The following is a 14169-nucleotide window of genomic DNA, read 5'->3' as shown; positions in this document are numbered from 1 at the left end:
TTTAAGCCACGTATACTGTTGTAGGGTGACAGCTGGAAGGGTAATTGTACCAAATAGTGTTTGCTGTTCACTTATAAAGGAATGGGATTTAAGGTTCTGCTAACAATATCTCAACTTATTCTATCAGGGGTTTGTTTTAATGGAAAATTTATTTTCAAATAGGTAAAACTTTAGTAATATAAAAGGATATACAGTGGAAATTTAAAAATGCTGTTTCCCACTTCTGAGCCCCAGCAACCAAGTTCCCTTTTCTAGAGGCATCAGGTTGACACCATTTGGTGTGAATTGAATTTCTTTAGGGTGGCATTAATTGTATTCCTTCCTAAAGCCGTTACTTTTTAGTGTACGTTAAAACATTGTAATGTACATTGTAATGAAGAATTTGTACAGTTATTAATGTGACATCAGTCAATAGATTAGCATTGTGGAGGTGAATCTCTAGATCAGTGTTGTCTAAAAGAAATACCATGGAAGCTACATGTAATTTAAAATTTTCTGTTAGCCACATTAAAAAAGTTTTTTAATGGTAAAATTAATTTCCATTATACATTTTATTTAATCCAGTATATCCAGTGTATCATTATTAAAAAGTTATTAATGTTCTACATTCTGGTTTTCATACTGTATATTGGAAATCTGGGGTGTGACATCAATTTGAAACACTTCAAAACACGTACAGCATATCACAGTTAAGACTGGCCACATTTCAGGTGTTTATTAGTGGTCATATGTGGCTAGTGCCTATTGGATAGCACAGCTCTAGATTAATGTATCAGTCATTTACAGATTCCCAAGATGAATTACAGGCTACTTTAATGAATGCTTTTTGACGTATGATATATAATGAGTCCCTGGCATCACCAGTTAGTTAGATCAACTGCTGGTTATAATTTCAGCAGAATAATCAACATAAAAATCTACTACTAATAATTAATAATAGCAATTTCTTAGAATAGAATATGAAATAATAATCTAAAATAAAGTAAATAATTCTCAGTTATTATTTAAATTCCATAAAAGGGACCTTGGATTTGTACATTTTTTTCCCAAGGATTTTAGTCTTAATATGTTGTTCTGTTAAAAGGATCAACAAAATATTAAGCTTCATGAAAAGAAACAGAATGGACAGTATTATCCTTTTTCACCTAAGGCAGGTGCCTCTGTTACTGGAAAGCTATGTGCACTAGAGTAGTTGCCAAAAACATAATAAAAAAGGGGCAAGGATACAGAAAAGAGCACTAAAAGTCATCAAAGGCTAGGAAGTATTGCTGTTTGACAAGCTAAAAAGGTGACAAGGATATAATTGAAATCTGTAAATCATATGCCAATAAAATGGATAAGCTGAGTAGACTTTTAAAGTAGCTTTTATTATGTAAATTTTGAAACATGCAGAAGTAGAGATAGAATAATCAACTCTTCATGTTTCTGTCATGTGGCTTCAACACTTACTAATATTTTAGCATTCTTTTTTCATCTATCTTGCCTCTTCCACTCCCCTCTTTTCACTCAGTTATTTTAGTATGCATGTCTAAATGATACTCTTTTCTTTTTAATGTAATCACCATATCATTATTATACATAACAATATTGTGATTCTTTTTTAAACTTTACTGAATATGGTTGATTTACAATGTTGTGTTAATTTCTGCTGTACAGCAGAGTGACTTAGTTATATGTATATATATTCTTTTTCATATTCTTTTCCATGTGGTTTAAGTGATTCTTAATGTCAACACATTATATTTGAATTTCTGTAGTTGTCTCATAGTTACTTTATTACAGTTGGGGGCTTGTTCAAATTAGGAGTCTTACAACAAGGTTCACATTTTCCATTTAATTGTGTGTCTTTAAGTCTTTTTTTTTTTTTTTTTTAATAGCTGTCAACCCTACATGTTTCTAAAGTCAAAACTATGTATGTTAATTAACTGTTGCTATGTTAACAATTTACGCCAAAACATAGATGCTTAAAACAACAAACCGTTATTATCTCACAGTTTCAGAATCAGGGAGACGCTTAGCTTGGTGGTTTTGGCTCAGGGTCTCTCATGAGCTTACAGTCTTCTGAAGCTTAACCTGCACTGAAGGATTCACTTCGAAGATGACTCCCTCACATGGTTGTTGGCAGGAGGCTTCATTTACTCACCACATGGATCTCATAGGCTGCTTGGGTGACCTCATGACAGGCAGCTTCCACCAGAGTGAATGATCAAGACAGTAATAGGAGATGGCTGTCTTTCACGACGTGTCCTCAGAAATGTCATTGTCATTTCTGCAATATTCTAATGATACAGAGGTCAGCCCTATTCAGTGTGAGGGGACTACACAAGAGAGTGAATACTCATGTGTTTATTGCTTGGTCTTTGCTAATTTTTGTATTGTGGAGTTAATCTTTCTAATTTCTAAAAATATAAAGGATACCAACCCCTTATCATATGCTATACATGTGCAGGAGTCATTGAGGGTCATCATAGAGGCTGGCTACCAATCTGTGTCACAAAGTTTAGTCCTAGAGGCCTCACCATTACTCTTTGCTTCATCCTATTCTCTTTCTCCCTAGGTAATATGTTTTATTGCTTTTACTTTTTTCTACCATTGATTCTTTCTGAAAATATAATACACAAAACGTAGCTTATATATTTTTTTCTCTCAGATCATAGCTTACTCTAAACTCTGTTGGCACCTTGCTTTTTCGCTTAATATATCCTGTAGCTCTCTCCTTCTTCAAGTATGTCAAGTTCTTCATTGTTTACAACTGAACACAGACTTCTTAATTTTCAGAATACTGTGACAGAGAGTGAGAGTCCTGTTTTGGACTTGAATGAAGTGTATTTAAAATAAGTAAAAGAAATACTTTGTAGAGATAGTATTTAATCACAGGGTCGGCATTTTCACAATGAGTTCGAAGCAGATTAAGAAAAAAATAGAGTGCGCACTTGCTTTAAGAATTGTTGTACCCTGTCATTTTTTTATTGAGGAAAATGATTAGGCTTTTTTGAGTGGGAGATCCTTAGGCTCACTGGCAGCAGTCTACTACATGGAGCTTTAATCTCAGACTTTTCGATGATACTAAGTTAATGTTTATATTAAACAAGGTAACATGTACAAAACTCCTTTTAAGCTAACGCTCTAGAGTTATGCCTGGGTTCTGGTGATGGTTCTTATTAGCTGTGATGTATTGACCCCAGGTAAGTTGCTTAATCTTTCTGTACTGAAAAAAGGATTGCTAATGAGGTTGATTTTTTTTTTTCCCCTATGTATTCATTGTGTGTTCTTTGCTCATTTTTGTATTGTAGAGTTAATCCTTCTGATTTCTAGGAATTAGAACCCACTGTCAAATGCTATGCATATTCCTCCCCTTTGATTATATTTCTGTACCAGATTCTGGCCACTTCTGTTCTAAAATTTAGTTATGAAATGCAATCTAGGATTAAGGCAGTATCTTCTAAAAGGTGGTTAACTTCTGTACTACCTTTTGTGCTATCAATAAATCTTGAACCATTAAGAAAGCATTTAAGAAACTTTTTGTCCGTTTTTGGTTGTATTTGGGAAGAGGATTAATAGCTTAAAAATAGTTAAGCAAATTTTATTTCTATCATAAAAAGCATACCACTGCTGGCTAGGAAATAATCTGGCTGTCAATAAGGGCATAGCTCATTTAGTGCTGCAGTACGTAGAGCTGGGCACCCAGTCCAGTAGTGTGGGTTCTATCCTGGGATCGCAGCCTGTGAGCACTAGCTGCCTCCTGCATCTCAGTTTGAATGCCACTAGATAATGCATTGACTTTTTTTTAGTCATTGTCTTTTTCCGCCAAAAGCATGCTATTTACCTGTTGTCTTTTGATTAACAGCAGGCAGTTTGAATATTTTTTAAAGACTCAGCAACATAAAGTTGTTTTAAGGATTTAAATACTAGCTAGATATTACAGTGCAAGTTTTATTGCTCTCTAGGCATTAGATCTAGCTAAATCCACCATTAGAACAACTGTAAAGTAATAGCGATGATAAGGACATGAACCAGTAAACTCTTACGCATTTGGAAATCACAGGAGCTATTAATGGTATTTGCCCCTTTCCTCAAATTTTTATTTATTGATTTTTACTGAACATTAGTAGTACACATCTGTTGACAGTTGGGTTTGAAAACATTCGTTTTTCTGGAATTTCTGAAGTAACCACTCATGTTATTTGCTGCCGATTAGAGTTCTCTGCAGTTATTCCACAGCGGGGTGGCCACACTTGTTAAATTGTTCATTCTTCTCTTCTTCATAGACAGAGGGGAACAAACACATTCTTGGGTCTTGGTTCTCAGTGTGTTTATGTGTGTGAATGGGGAGAGAATTAAATGTGCTTTGAAAGCGTTTCTCTTCTGCTGCATTAAACCTGCCTCTTTGCCTTGTCTTGTCTCTTTTAGGTCAGATGTACCAGCAGTACCCGCAGCAGGCTGGCTATGGCACTCAGCCACAGGTGCCCCCCCAGCCGACGCAGCAGTACGGTATTCAGTATGCAGGTGAGCGGGTGTCCAGAGGGAGCTGTCTCTGTACTCAAGAAACTTTAATTCTTTCCCCCTAATTCCTTGATTTGTTATAGTAGGTATTAAGTATTTACTTGGGGGGGGGGATAACACTTGTTTTATTTATTTTTAAATATTTTGCATAAAAATTTTTACTGTAAATCACCATTTCAGTTTTCCAGTGGGCAGGTAAAACTTAAAATCATAGTAGATGATTCAGTAGTAACCTGTAGTATAAAAAAGTTTTTAATACAAAGTTACGTCCTACTGATGTGATGACTTACCTGCTGGGTGATGTAGAGCTACAAAAATGCAACATTTTTTCCTCCATTATATGCAACACATTATCCCAGTGTACTCTTAGTACCTATAAAAGCATTAACAGTTCCCTCATGGAACTTTCCATGGAACATGGAAAGAGGTGGTCTTATTAAATAAGAGCCAAATTAAGCTACATAGGTTTTTAAATCTCCCAAAAGTATGTAGGAATACCAAAAACAGGCCATAAAAGTAGAATTGTGTAAAACGTAATTCAGGCAACTAAGAACATAAAAATCTCTCAGTGTAGCTTTGAATACTGTGGTTATAATTCAGGTAATTTTTACATTTGTTATATCTGAGAATTTTGTGTTCAACTCTTGTTTTACAGTCAAAGATTTAAATATCAAAATTTCAACTGTAATTTTAGAAAAGTAGTAAGATTAACTCTACAAAAATGAGCAAAGAACACGCAGTAAACATGGGGGAAAACAGTCAACCTCATTAGCAATCCCTTGTGTACACATTATCTCATTTAATATAAACATTAACTTAGGTATCATCGAAAAGTCTGAGATTAAAGCTCCATATAGTAGACTGCTGCCAGTGAGCCTAAGGATCTCCCACTCAAAAAAGCCTAATCATTTTCCTCAGTAAAAATGACAGGGTACAACTATTCTTAAAGCAAGTGTGTGCTCTTTTTTTCCCCTTAAATCTGCTTGGAACTTATGGTGAAAACACCATCCCTGCAGTTATGTTTCAGAAACCATGTGGCCCCCAAAGCCTAGAATAGTTACTATCTGGTCCTTTACAGAAAAACGTTTGCTGACCCCCTGAATTAGACCATAAAATTCTACCATTGGAGTCTGACATATTTTAACACAAAGAACAATTTTTATTTGGATTGGATTTGCTGTGGAGTGATTTAACCTGTAACTACTAGTTTTTAATTATATAAAATAGGTGGAATGAATTTGAACTTGGACTATAATATTGGGGGAAGGTTATTTTTAGCATGCAGTCCTTTAAAGAAAATCTGTGTTACAAATTATATAATTTGTAGAAATAATAGATATTAGAGTGGGAAAGACCTAATTATCTAATCCAGGGGATTTCAGTTTTCACCATACTTCAGAATCACCTGGAGAGGTGTTTTTTGAAAGTTACAGGTGCCTGGGCTCTACTCCCAGCGATCTTGTTTTATTTGGTCGAGCATGGGACTCAGGCTTTTTTATTTTAAATGCTTTGCACATCATTCTAAAGTGCAGCCAGGGTTGGGGACCACTGATCTTGTCCCACCCACTCATTTTATAAATGAGACAACTAGGGTTCAGAGAGTTGTGATGCATCAAAGGACATGCAGCCATTTAGTGGGGGAACCAGACCAGAACCCAGTATCCTTGACTTTGTAGTTAATGACTTCCCTATATCATTCTACATTCTCCAACCATGACCAGGAGTTGGCAGACTTTTCTGCCATAAAAAGCTAGATAGTAAATATTTTAGGCTTTGTGGACCATATGACTCCTTGTTCTTTAAAATTCATTTATTCAAAGAACCACAGAATTTCCATTTCTTGCCATTTCTGGCAATTTGCACCAAAGATACTCATTTATTTTGTTTTTCAAGGGAGGGGGGATGGTGGTGGGAGGAGGAGGGTATATACATACAGAGGTATTGCTATATTATGGTCAAAGACTAGTAGGTTGCTAATGAAACCGCATCTTAGGCCCTTAGGGGTTATTCCCTCTCTTGAAAAATAGATAAGGTTGTTCCCAGATGCTGTTAAAAAGCCAGTTTAGATTTCACGTGCCAGGATGAGAAGACAGCTTTTTTTTTTTTTGCTCACAATCTTAAGTTGAATAGATATTTTCAGTATAAAAGCTGAGTCCTTCTGTTTCTCCAAAAACTTACAGTAAAAAAATTTTATGTAGAGGATAGGAGAAATTGTATCACGTCAAGGTTTCATCATGAATTGACTTTAGTTCAGTATTTAGATACTGCCATGAGTAAAATGCATTAGATATTTGATTTACTTATTAAAAATTAAGCTTGCTCTTAATGATTTTAGTCAGGGTCTTCACTGAGTAAAGTTTAGTTCTTTTCAAATTATTATCTCTGTATTTCTGATCCTGCTAGTCCTATTAACTTGAATTTGGGAGATATGGAAATAGTCAAGTAAATACTCTGCTTGGAGACTTAAGTGGTGGTGGTAACATTGGACCATCTTTGACACTCTGACACTTTGGCAGTTTCCCTCTGTGACCTTTTCCAGTTTTATTCATGGACTGTGTCAGAAAGGTTTCTTTCATGAGTAAATTTTGAACCCAGGTTCAAGGTGAGTTCAGAATATACTCAAATTCATTCAATCCTTTTTATTTTTATTTTTTTAAATTCAGGGTTGTACATATTTTAATAATTTTCTTATGTATCTGGTATTTAATGCTGACAGGATTCCAGTCAATGGAGAGGTTTCATTGCAAGTAGCTGCAGGTGTGTTTCATGGTAGAGATAAAAGTTTTTAGTGAAGCAGACCTTTTATTTTAAAAGACTTTACATCCTAGTAACTAATGAATATAGATGTTGATTTTTGTGGGGCAATATGATATGCTTTCTGTGTGTTACATTGTTACTGCTAAGCCAGAATTTTGAATTGTAAAGGCAAAAACCTTTACATCAGATACCAAATCTAAAAGAAAGATTTTAAGGATTGTGAAAATTGGCACTTAATGTTTATTCTTAAATGGCTTAGTTTTTAGAGTGAATAAACCTTAAAGCATCTCATTAGCACAATAAGATGTATTTGTAGCACCATTGTTTCATTTAAAAATATTCATTCTCTACAAATAAAATGTGTTTTTATTTGGTACTGTTATTAAACAGGCCCCTCAGAACCAGGTTAATGACTAGCTTTTGCATTAATTCCTGCATTTATCATTTGAACATCATTTGAACATCTGCTCTATACTGGGAGTTATGCTAGAACAGGAATTTGCTCTCAGGGATTATACAGTGTAGGAGGAGTTGAAGTAGAAGAAGTATATATAGTGGTTTTAATTTTAGAGGGTTTACAAAATTGTCTAGAAAGTGCTTCTTGGATACTATGTGGTCTTGAAATATAGACTCTACTTGTTGCATAAACACTTAGGATTAAGTTTGTTAAATTTCTCATTTTTTTTGTCCATAACAGTAAGACTAATTCTCTGGAAACTGGTCACCAAAAGGAAAAATAAGATATGTACGTTTTGCCTTTTCAGCAGGCTACAGTCAGCAGACTGGACCCCAGCAACCTCAGCAGTTCCAGGGATACGGCCAGCAGCCAGCTTCCCAGGCACCGGCTCCTGCCTTCTCTGGTCAGCCTCAGCAACTTGCTGCTCAGCCGCCACAGCAGTACCAGGCGAGCAGTTACCCTCCACAGACCTACACTACCCAAACTTCTCAGCCCACTAATTACACTGTGGCCCCTGCCTCACAACCTGGAATGGCTCCAAGCCAACCCGGGGCCTATCAACCAAGACCAGGTTTCACTCCACCTCCTGGGAGTACCATGACCCCTCTTCCGAGTGGGTCTAACCCTTATGCACGTAGCCGTCCTCCCTTTGGTCAGGGCTATACCCAACCTGGACCAGGTTATCGATAAGGAGGCTCAGTTACACTGATGAATGTAGCTGCTAGCTCTTTGCCTCCCAAAAGACTCCAATACTACTTTTAATTTGTATTGAAGTTCACAAGTTTAAAAAGCAGAGCATTTTTTTATGATATCATCATTGTTGCTGTTAATTGAAAGTTAATTTGCTGGAAGAAAAAAGACCAAAATGAAAGTTTTTTTCCTCCCCTGCTTAAAATTATAGCAGCTCCCTAGTTATTTTGGAACACTACTCTTACACGTGTGCAAAGTGATTGATTGACTTTCTAGCTTGCCTTGTCCAGAGGATATTAAAATGCTAGGTTGAAGTTCAGCCATCTTACTTGGCTTTTTACTATTAACATGATGTACTAAAGTAGATCCCTTTGCGAAGACTAGATATTATGTATAAATGTAACAAACAAACATTGATAGGTTAATAAAGAAAGATGATTGAATCCATTAGTGGTCTTGTAATTTAATTTAGTCATTGACACTATATGTGTGTGTGTGTGTGTATATATATATATATATATATAAATGAGAAAAAACACAAATCCTTATTGATGTTTTGGTCTTAAAATGAAGTATAGATCTTTTATGCCTTTCTTGTGAAACAGATTATATAATATTATATATAAATAAACAATAGATTCAGTATTAAAAGATACAAGGTGGGGTTTGGTAGATCCTAAATAACTTGTGATTTTCCTTATAGAAATGAACCATTCATTCAGAAATGAAGAACTCGGTCTTAAAAAAACTACATCTCTTTATTGCAGAGTTTATACTTGTTTGAAAAATATAAAATGAAGTATTGATAAAACTGAAGCATGGTGAAAGGTGGTAAGCACAGAAAGGTCCTTTAAGGATGAGGGCAACAATGCAGCATTCCCATCTCCCTCCCCAAATGAAGGAGAAAAATACTTTTTTTTTTTTTTAACATAAAAATGAGATTTTCATTACAGGTTGGGTTAGACAGAATTACGAAAACAGCCTCTGATACATTCATTCCCTAGAGAGCTTCTGTGTAAACATATAGTAAATATCCTATAAAATGGCAGGGATCTCATCATGCATTATCCTTTTGTGCTTAGACTTTACAGTCAGTCTCTGTATACAGCTTGATTAGAATTATATTAAAAACAGTAGGAACACAACTGCTTAAAGGGATAGTTTGACAAATAACATTCAGACATTGTAACATGTTTATGGGCAGAGAAAGAAAAAAATATGTATTTTGAAACGCTATATATAATTCTCAATTCTGTTTATAACTGAAATGAAATTTACTGATTCAAACAAAATCTTTTCAATAATTCGCAGATATTTGAGGAAGTGTATACTGTCATGAATGGTTAACTATTTAAACGCTTCAGAAAAGATATTCAGCTGTTGCTAAAAAGTTGAAGTTTAAATAAACGTGAATATTAGCACCTTTTTCCCCCAGATATATATGCTGAAGATAATTTGATCTAATAAGTTAAACCAAGTAGAGGTTTATGGAATTAACTCACCAGTAGGAAGAATACAGAATAATAGTAAGTATTTTTTAAAAAGTATATTAGTTTTTTGATGTTAATTTTGTTATAAAAGTATCTCAAAACATCATTACAACAGTGTGATAAATAATATACAAATGATCTCTTAAAATACCATGAATAGGGAGCCAGCTTCCCCAAAAATGTTATTCTGTTAATGTCAATATTTTGCTTTCTTTAAATGACTTTGTAAAACCTGATAAATATTCTTAGCAATCTTCCTAGTAAACATCTAATATTGCTATTAATTAGATTTTAAACTTTTATACATAGTAAACATAAGAGCTTTAAATGCATGTGACAAACACCATACTGTTTCCAATTATTTTTTGCCATGATGAAACAGAAGGCACTTCTGAACGTGATTGCAGCATCTACCATTTTCCAGGAATTGTGGTCCCACATTCATACCACTGGACATAATTGATTTGGGTGTGACCACCAATTTCTCCAAATTGGACAGGTTCCTGGCGAACTGCTCTGAAATAGCCTGAGAGAAAATAATTAATTTTAATAGCTGCTATGATATATTTTTGTCCTCAGTGCTCATAGGTTGAAGTGTGTCGTTGAATGCCTGAAGCTTACTCTAGGTGAAGCAGAGTATTTTAGAAAAAGGATAGTAAGAGAGGCCCTGGTGTCTTTCCTGAGGTGGTAATGGCTAGCTGAACATCAGGGACACTTGAAACTCCTTGACATCTGCCTTAATCTAGGATGGGATGGTTGGTAGTATTTGAGGGAGAAAGCTGAAAGGGGGCAGGAGTTGGAGGGGTTTCGTGTTTTGTTTGAGTATAACTGACCAAGTTCAGTACACACTTTGACCTACGTAAAAGTGTACTTTCTGTACTTTACAGCCTAGTGGTGGTCTATAAAGTTACCTGGTTAAAGGAGTGTTGTACTAAAATGTTAGGAAACAAAAGAAGGGTTGGTCTAAGATTGCTAGATTTCTCAGAACTAAAGTTTGATGAAATCTTCCTTCAAGGACCCTACACTAAGTGATTAAAATTTTTGCTGTGAATGTAAAATGTTACAGAAATAGACACAATTTACAGTATATGGTATATCCGGTTCCTGTGAGGCAGCAGTTTCAATTTTCTGATAATGAGTTCACAGATCTTATTAAGTCACCTTTTAGTGTGGTTGGTATTTTTAGTGCCAGTGACCAAAATGTGATGCTGAAAAGACTAGTCAAATAATTTTAAGTATTTAACAAGCCCCTCTTGGTAACTCCTGAGTAACATGGATGTGTAATTTACCCTTTCTTACCCTACCTGGACAGGGATTAAATTAATTTTCAGTCTTTTCAATTCTTACTAAACAGCTTGGTGCTAATGTGTCCGTAGCAAGTTACAGTGGTTAGTCATTTCTCAGCAGAATTCTTCTATTTTAATTGTATTTATAGAATTATTTATAAGGCAAGTAACATTCTTTTTTCCTTCTACAGTAGTAGTAAAGCTTTGAATTTCTTTAAAATTTTTTAAAAAGGAATAAAAGAAAATGCCTGTGTGCTCGGTATGACAAAAACCATAAAAGTAGTGCATGAACGATTTAAGCTGGGGAAATTAAGCTGCTTTTTTTTTTTTTTTTTTTTTTTTTTTTTTTTTTTTTTTTATGCGTTACGCGGGCCTCTCACTGTTGTGGCCTCTCCCGCTGCGGAGGACAGGCTCCGGACGCGCAGGCTCAGCGGCCATGGCTCACGGGCCCAGCCGCTCCGCGGCATGCGGGATCCTCCCAGACCGGGGCACGAACCCGTGTCCCCTGCATCGGCAGGCGGACTCTCAACCACTGCGCCACCAGGGAAGCCCAAGCTGCTTTTTTATAGCTGTTTTTAAGCTGCTCTTTTATAGCTGCTTTTGAAAATTCAGGTTTTCTTAAAGTAGAATGGATTTATATAAGATGTTCTGTAATTCCCCTCAGCTCTAAGGAACAGAGTCTTAAGGAATGGGAGGAAAGTGAAGAAACTTCTATTAAAGTCTTCATGTTAAGGTCTTATGTGGGAAGTCCTTTTTCCTAGGCAGATAGAGTAGTAGTACTACAGAATTATTTTTAAAGTGATTGATTTTCTCAGCTTGAATGTTTTTTGGGTTAATTTGTAAAAGCCTCTTACTTACGAGGAGGCTCAGAAAACATACCTTCTTTGGTGGGTAACTGGTCAGAAGAGAGTTGCTGTCCTGTGCGTCCATCTAAAAATGAGTCTACGAACTGGCAGTGATCTTCTCCATGGCCTCTCTGATCACCTATGTTATAAAATTTTCCTGAAAAAACAAATTAAAAGGATCATGAAGTATTGCTGCCTTTGATATGGGAGGACTCTGAAATAATCAAATTGTTTCAAATAATCTGTCTTCCTTGTTCTTGTACTTCTCCCCCCTTTCTTTCAGTTCGAGCCACCAGTGTTCCTTGATTGAACTATGGAGTCGTCTCCCACCTGGCGTCCCTGCTTTCACTCTTGCTTTTCCCTAATTTTCCTCCCCTCCTCCTTTCACTGATTAGTCATCCTTTAAAAACGCAACTCAGATAGTGTTACGCCCCTCCATCAATCTCTCCAGCAGTCTTCTGTTATACTCAGAATAAAACCCGGGAGTCCTTACCTGGTTTCCTAGCTCCGCACGGTTTCATGCTGCCTGATCTTCCCCTTACTAAGCCTCAGCCACACTAGTGGAACCGGCGAGGCATTTTCTGCTGCAGGTCTTTGCGTTTCTCTTCCCTCTACCTCTGGTTCTTTATCCCTCGATCTTTGCGTGGTTGGTTCCTTCTCATAGTTTTCTTCTCGGCACAAGTGCTACCTTTTGAGGGGGGTGCTTTTCGTAACCATTCTAACTAAAAGAGTTTTCATTCAGCCATTGTTTTCCTCCATTTTCATTCCATTCAGCCATTTTCTTTCACCCTTTTTTTTTCTTCAGAGCACTATATGAAATTCTTATTTACATGTTTGCTTTCTGTCTCTCCCTGCTAGATTGTAAGCTACAAAGAGCAGGAACGTGTCTTATTTCCTGCTTTGTCCCCAGCACCTGGAACAATGTCTGAACAAAGCAGATAGTTCTGTTGAATGATTGAGCAAATGTCTACCTTTCTATGTTGGGCCAATCTTATTTAAAATTTTTGCTGTATGAATATGAACCCGCTGAGTCTGGAGCAAGGGGTTATAGCCCTTCTGGCTCAGTGTTTTAATCTTGCTCTTGTCTCTGACAGACTTAAAATCTTAAATACGTCATACTCCTTCCATGATTATTGTTAGATACTCTTTTTACTACCAGTAGGCTTTTTATCCTGGGTTGGCTGTAACAAAATTGAGCTCGGATGTGACTAGTTTTTCTACATTCAGGTTTGCCACGATGGCACCGTTTCAGATTGCATTTTCATTATTTACCTTCTTATAGCATGTCTCAAATCCTAAGATTCCAATAACATCTTGCTCAGAAAGGAAACTTGTATTTACATCACACCTTCGTGTCTGGGACTGTCCATAGAAAAGGCTAAGTTACAGAATGCTGCAAAGCATTTCCTGAAGGATAATCCTCAAAACAGAACTGATGGCCATGCTTACCTGTGAGGGAGTCACTCAGATAAATCTTGTATCTGAGAGAGTTGCACAGCTGCACCCCTACAAACTTTTTATACCACGTCCTTTTGACATACTGTTTGCCCTTACATTCTGAGTAAGAGTCTGAATTAAAGGGTCTTTCAGTCCAGATGGCATCTCTTCCTGCTGCATAAGGAAAGCACATGGTTTGAGTTTAGTATTTGACTTTCGGTCCTGAAGAGTTGTCTTAAAAGCTTTTAAAAAACCAGTTTGCCAAGTTCATTGTCAACCTGCTGATAGCTGGTTTTCTCCAGTGCTAAATATTGGAGCCAAAAATATAGGAGTAAACCCCCAATTAAATTTCCATCAATGATGAGGTAAATCTTGGAGCAGTATGTGTCAGAGTTGACTAGCCTCTGCAGTGCTCAATGTAGAACAGCATCCCTTTAGGAGCAAATTTAGGTTTCTTTTTTTGCAGCATATTATACAATTTAAACAGTTGCTTTAATGTGACTTGTTATTAAAAGTGGAAGTGAGGGTCCTGTATCTTGACTTAATTATTAAACAGAAAAGTTGAGCTAGTCTGTTACAAGAATGGAAAGCAGGTTTTAAAATATTCAACTTGTTCCTGAAACAACATAGGCTGTCAATGTTACTGAATGTTTTAGGTAAGCATTCATACCTGATTGATATTCTAAGAAGACTAAATGGACTAA

The 14169-nt window shown here is 36.2% G+C and overlaps 2 protein-coding genes across 9 annotated transcripts in view; one reads left to right on the top strand and one right to left on the bottom strand.

Moving 5' to 3' along the window:
* TFG (trafficking from ER to golgi regulator) overlaps window positions 1-8854 on the top strand; it is a 44117-nt gene extending 35263 nt beyond the window's left edge. For 2 of the 5 annotated variants that reach the window (XM_032630355.1, XM_032630357.1), the window contains exons 7-8: window positions 4411-4506; window positions 8025-8854. In XM_032630355.1, coding sequence (XP_032486246.1) covers window positions 4411-4506; window positions 8025-8407 — 479 coding nt within the window. In that variant the 3' untranslated portion in view covers window positions 8408-8854. The remainder of the gene's footprint in view (window positions 1-4410; window positions 4507-8024) is intronic. The other 3 variants (XM_032630358.1, XM_032630356.1, XM_032630359.1) reach the window with 2 other exon arrangements.
* A 292-nt stretch (window positions 8855-9146) lies between these two features.
* ABI3BP (ABI family member 3 binding protein) overlaps window positions 9147-14169 on the bottom strand; it is a 276389-nt gene continuing 271366 nt past the window's right edge. For all 4 annotated transcript variants that reach the window (XM_032631466.1, XM_032631463.1, XM_032631465.1 and 1 more), the window contains 3 exons: window positions 13478-13639; window positions 12063-12185; window positions 9147-10423 (listed from right to left, as the gene is read on the bottom strand). In XM_032631466.1, the coding sequence (XP_032487357.1) occupies window positions 10308-10423; window positions 12063-12185; window positions 13478-13639 (401 nt within the window). In that variant the 3' untranslated portion in view covers window positions 9147-10307. The remainder of the gene's footprint in view (window positions 10424-12062; window positions 12186-13477; window positions 13640-14169) is intronic.

Source organism: Phocoena sinus, chromosome 4 (genome assembly GCF_008692025.1).
Source record: "Phocoena sinus isolate mPhoSin1 chromosome 4, mPhoSin1.pri, whole genome shotgun sequence".
NCBI classification, from domain to species: Eukaryota; Metazoa; Chordata; class Mammalia; order Artiodactyla; family Phocoenidae; genus Phocoena; species Phocoena sinus.
The sequence above is the reverse complement of the archived record's forward strand: the minus strand, read 5'-3'. Positions and strand labels throughout refer to the sequence as shown.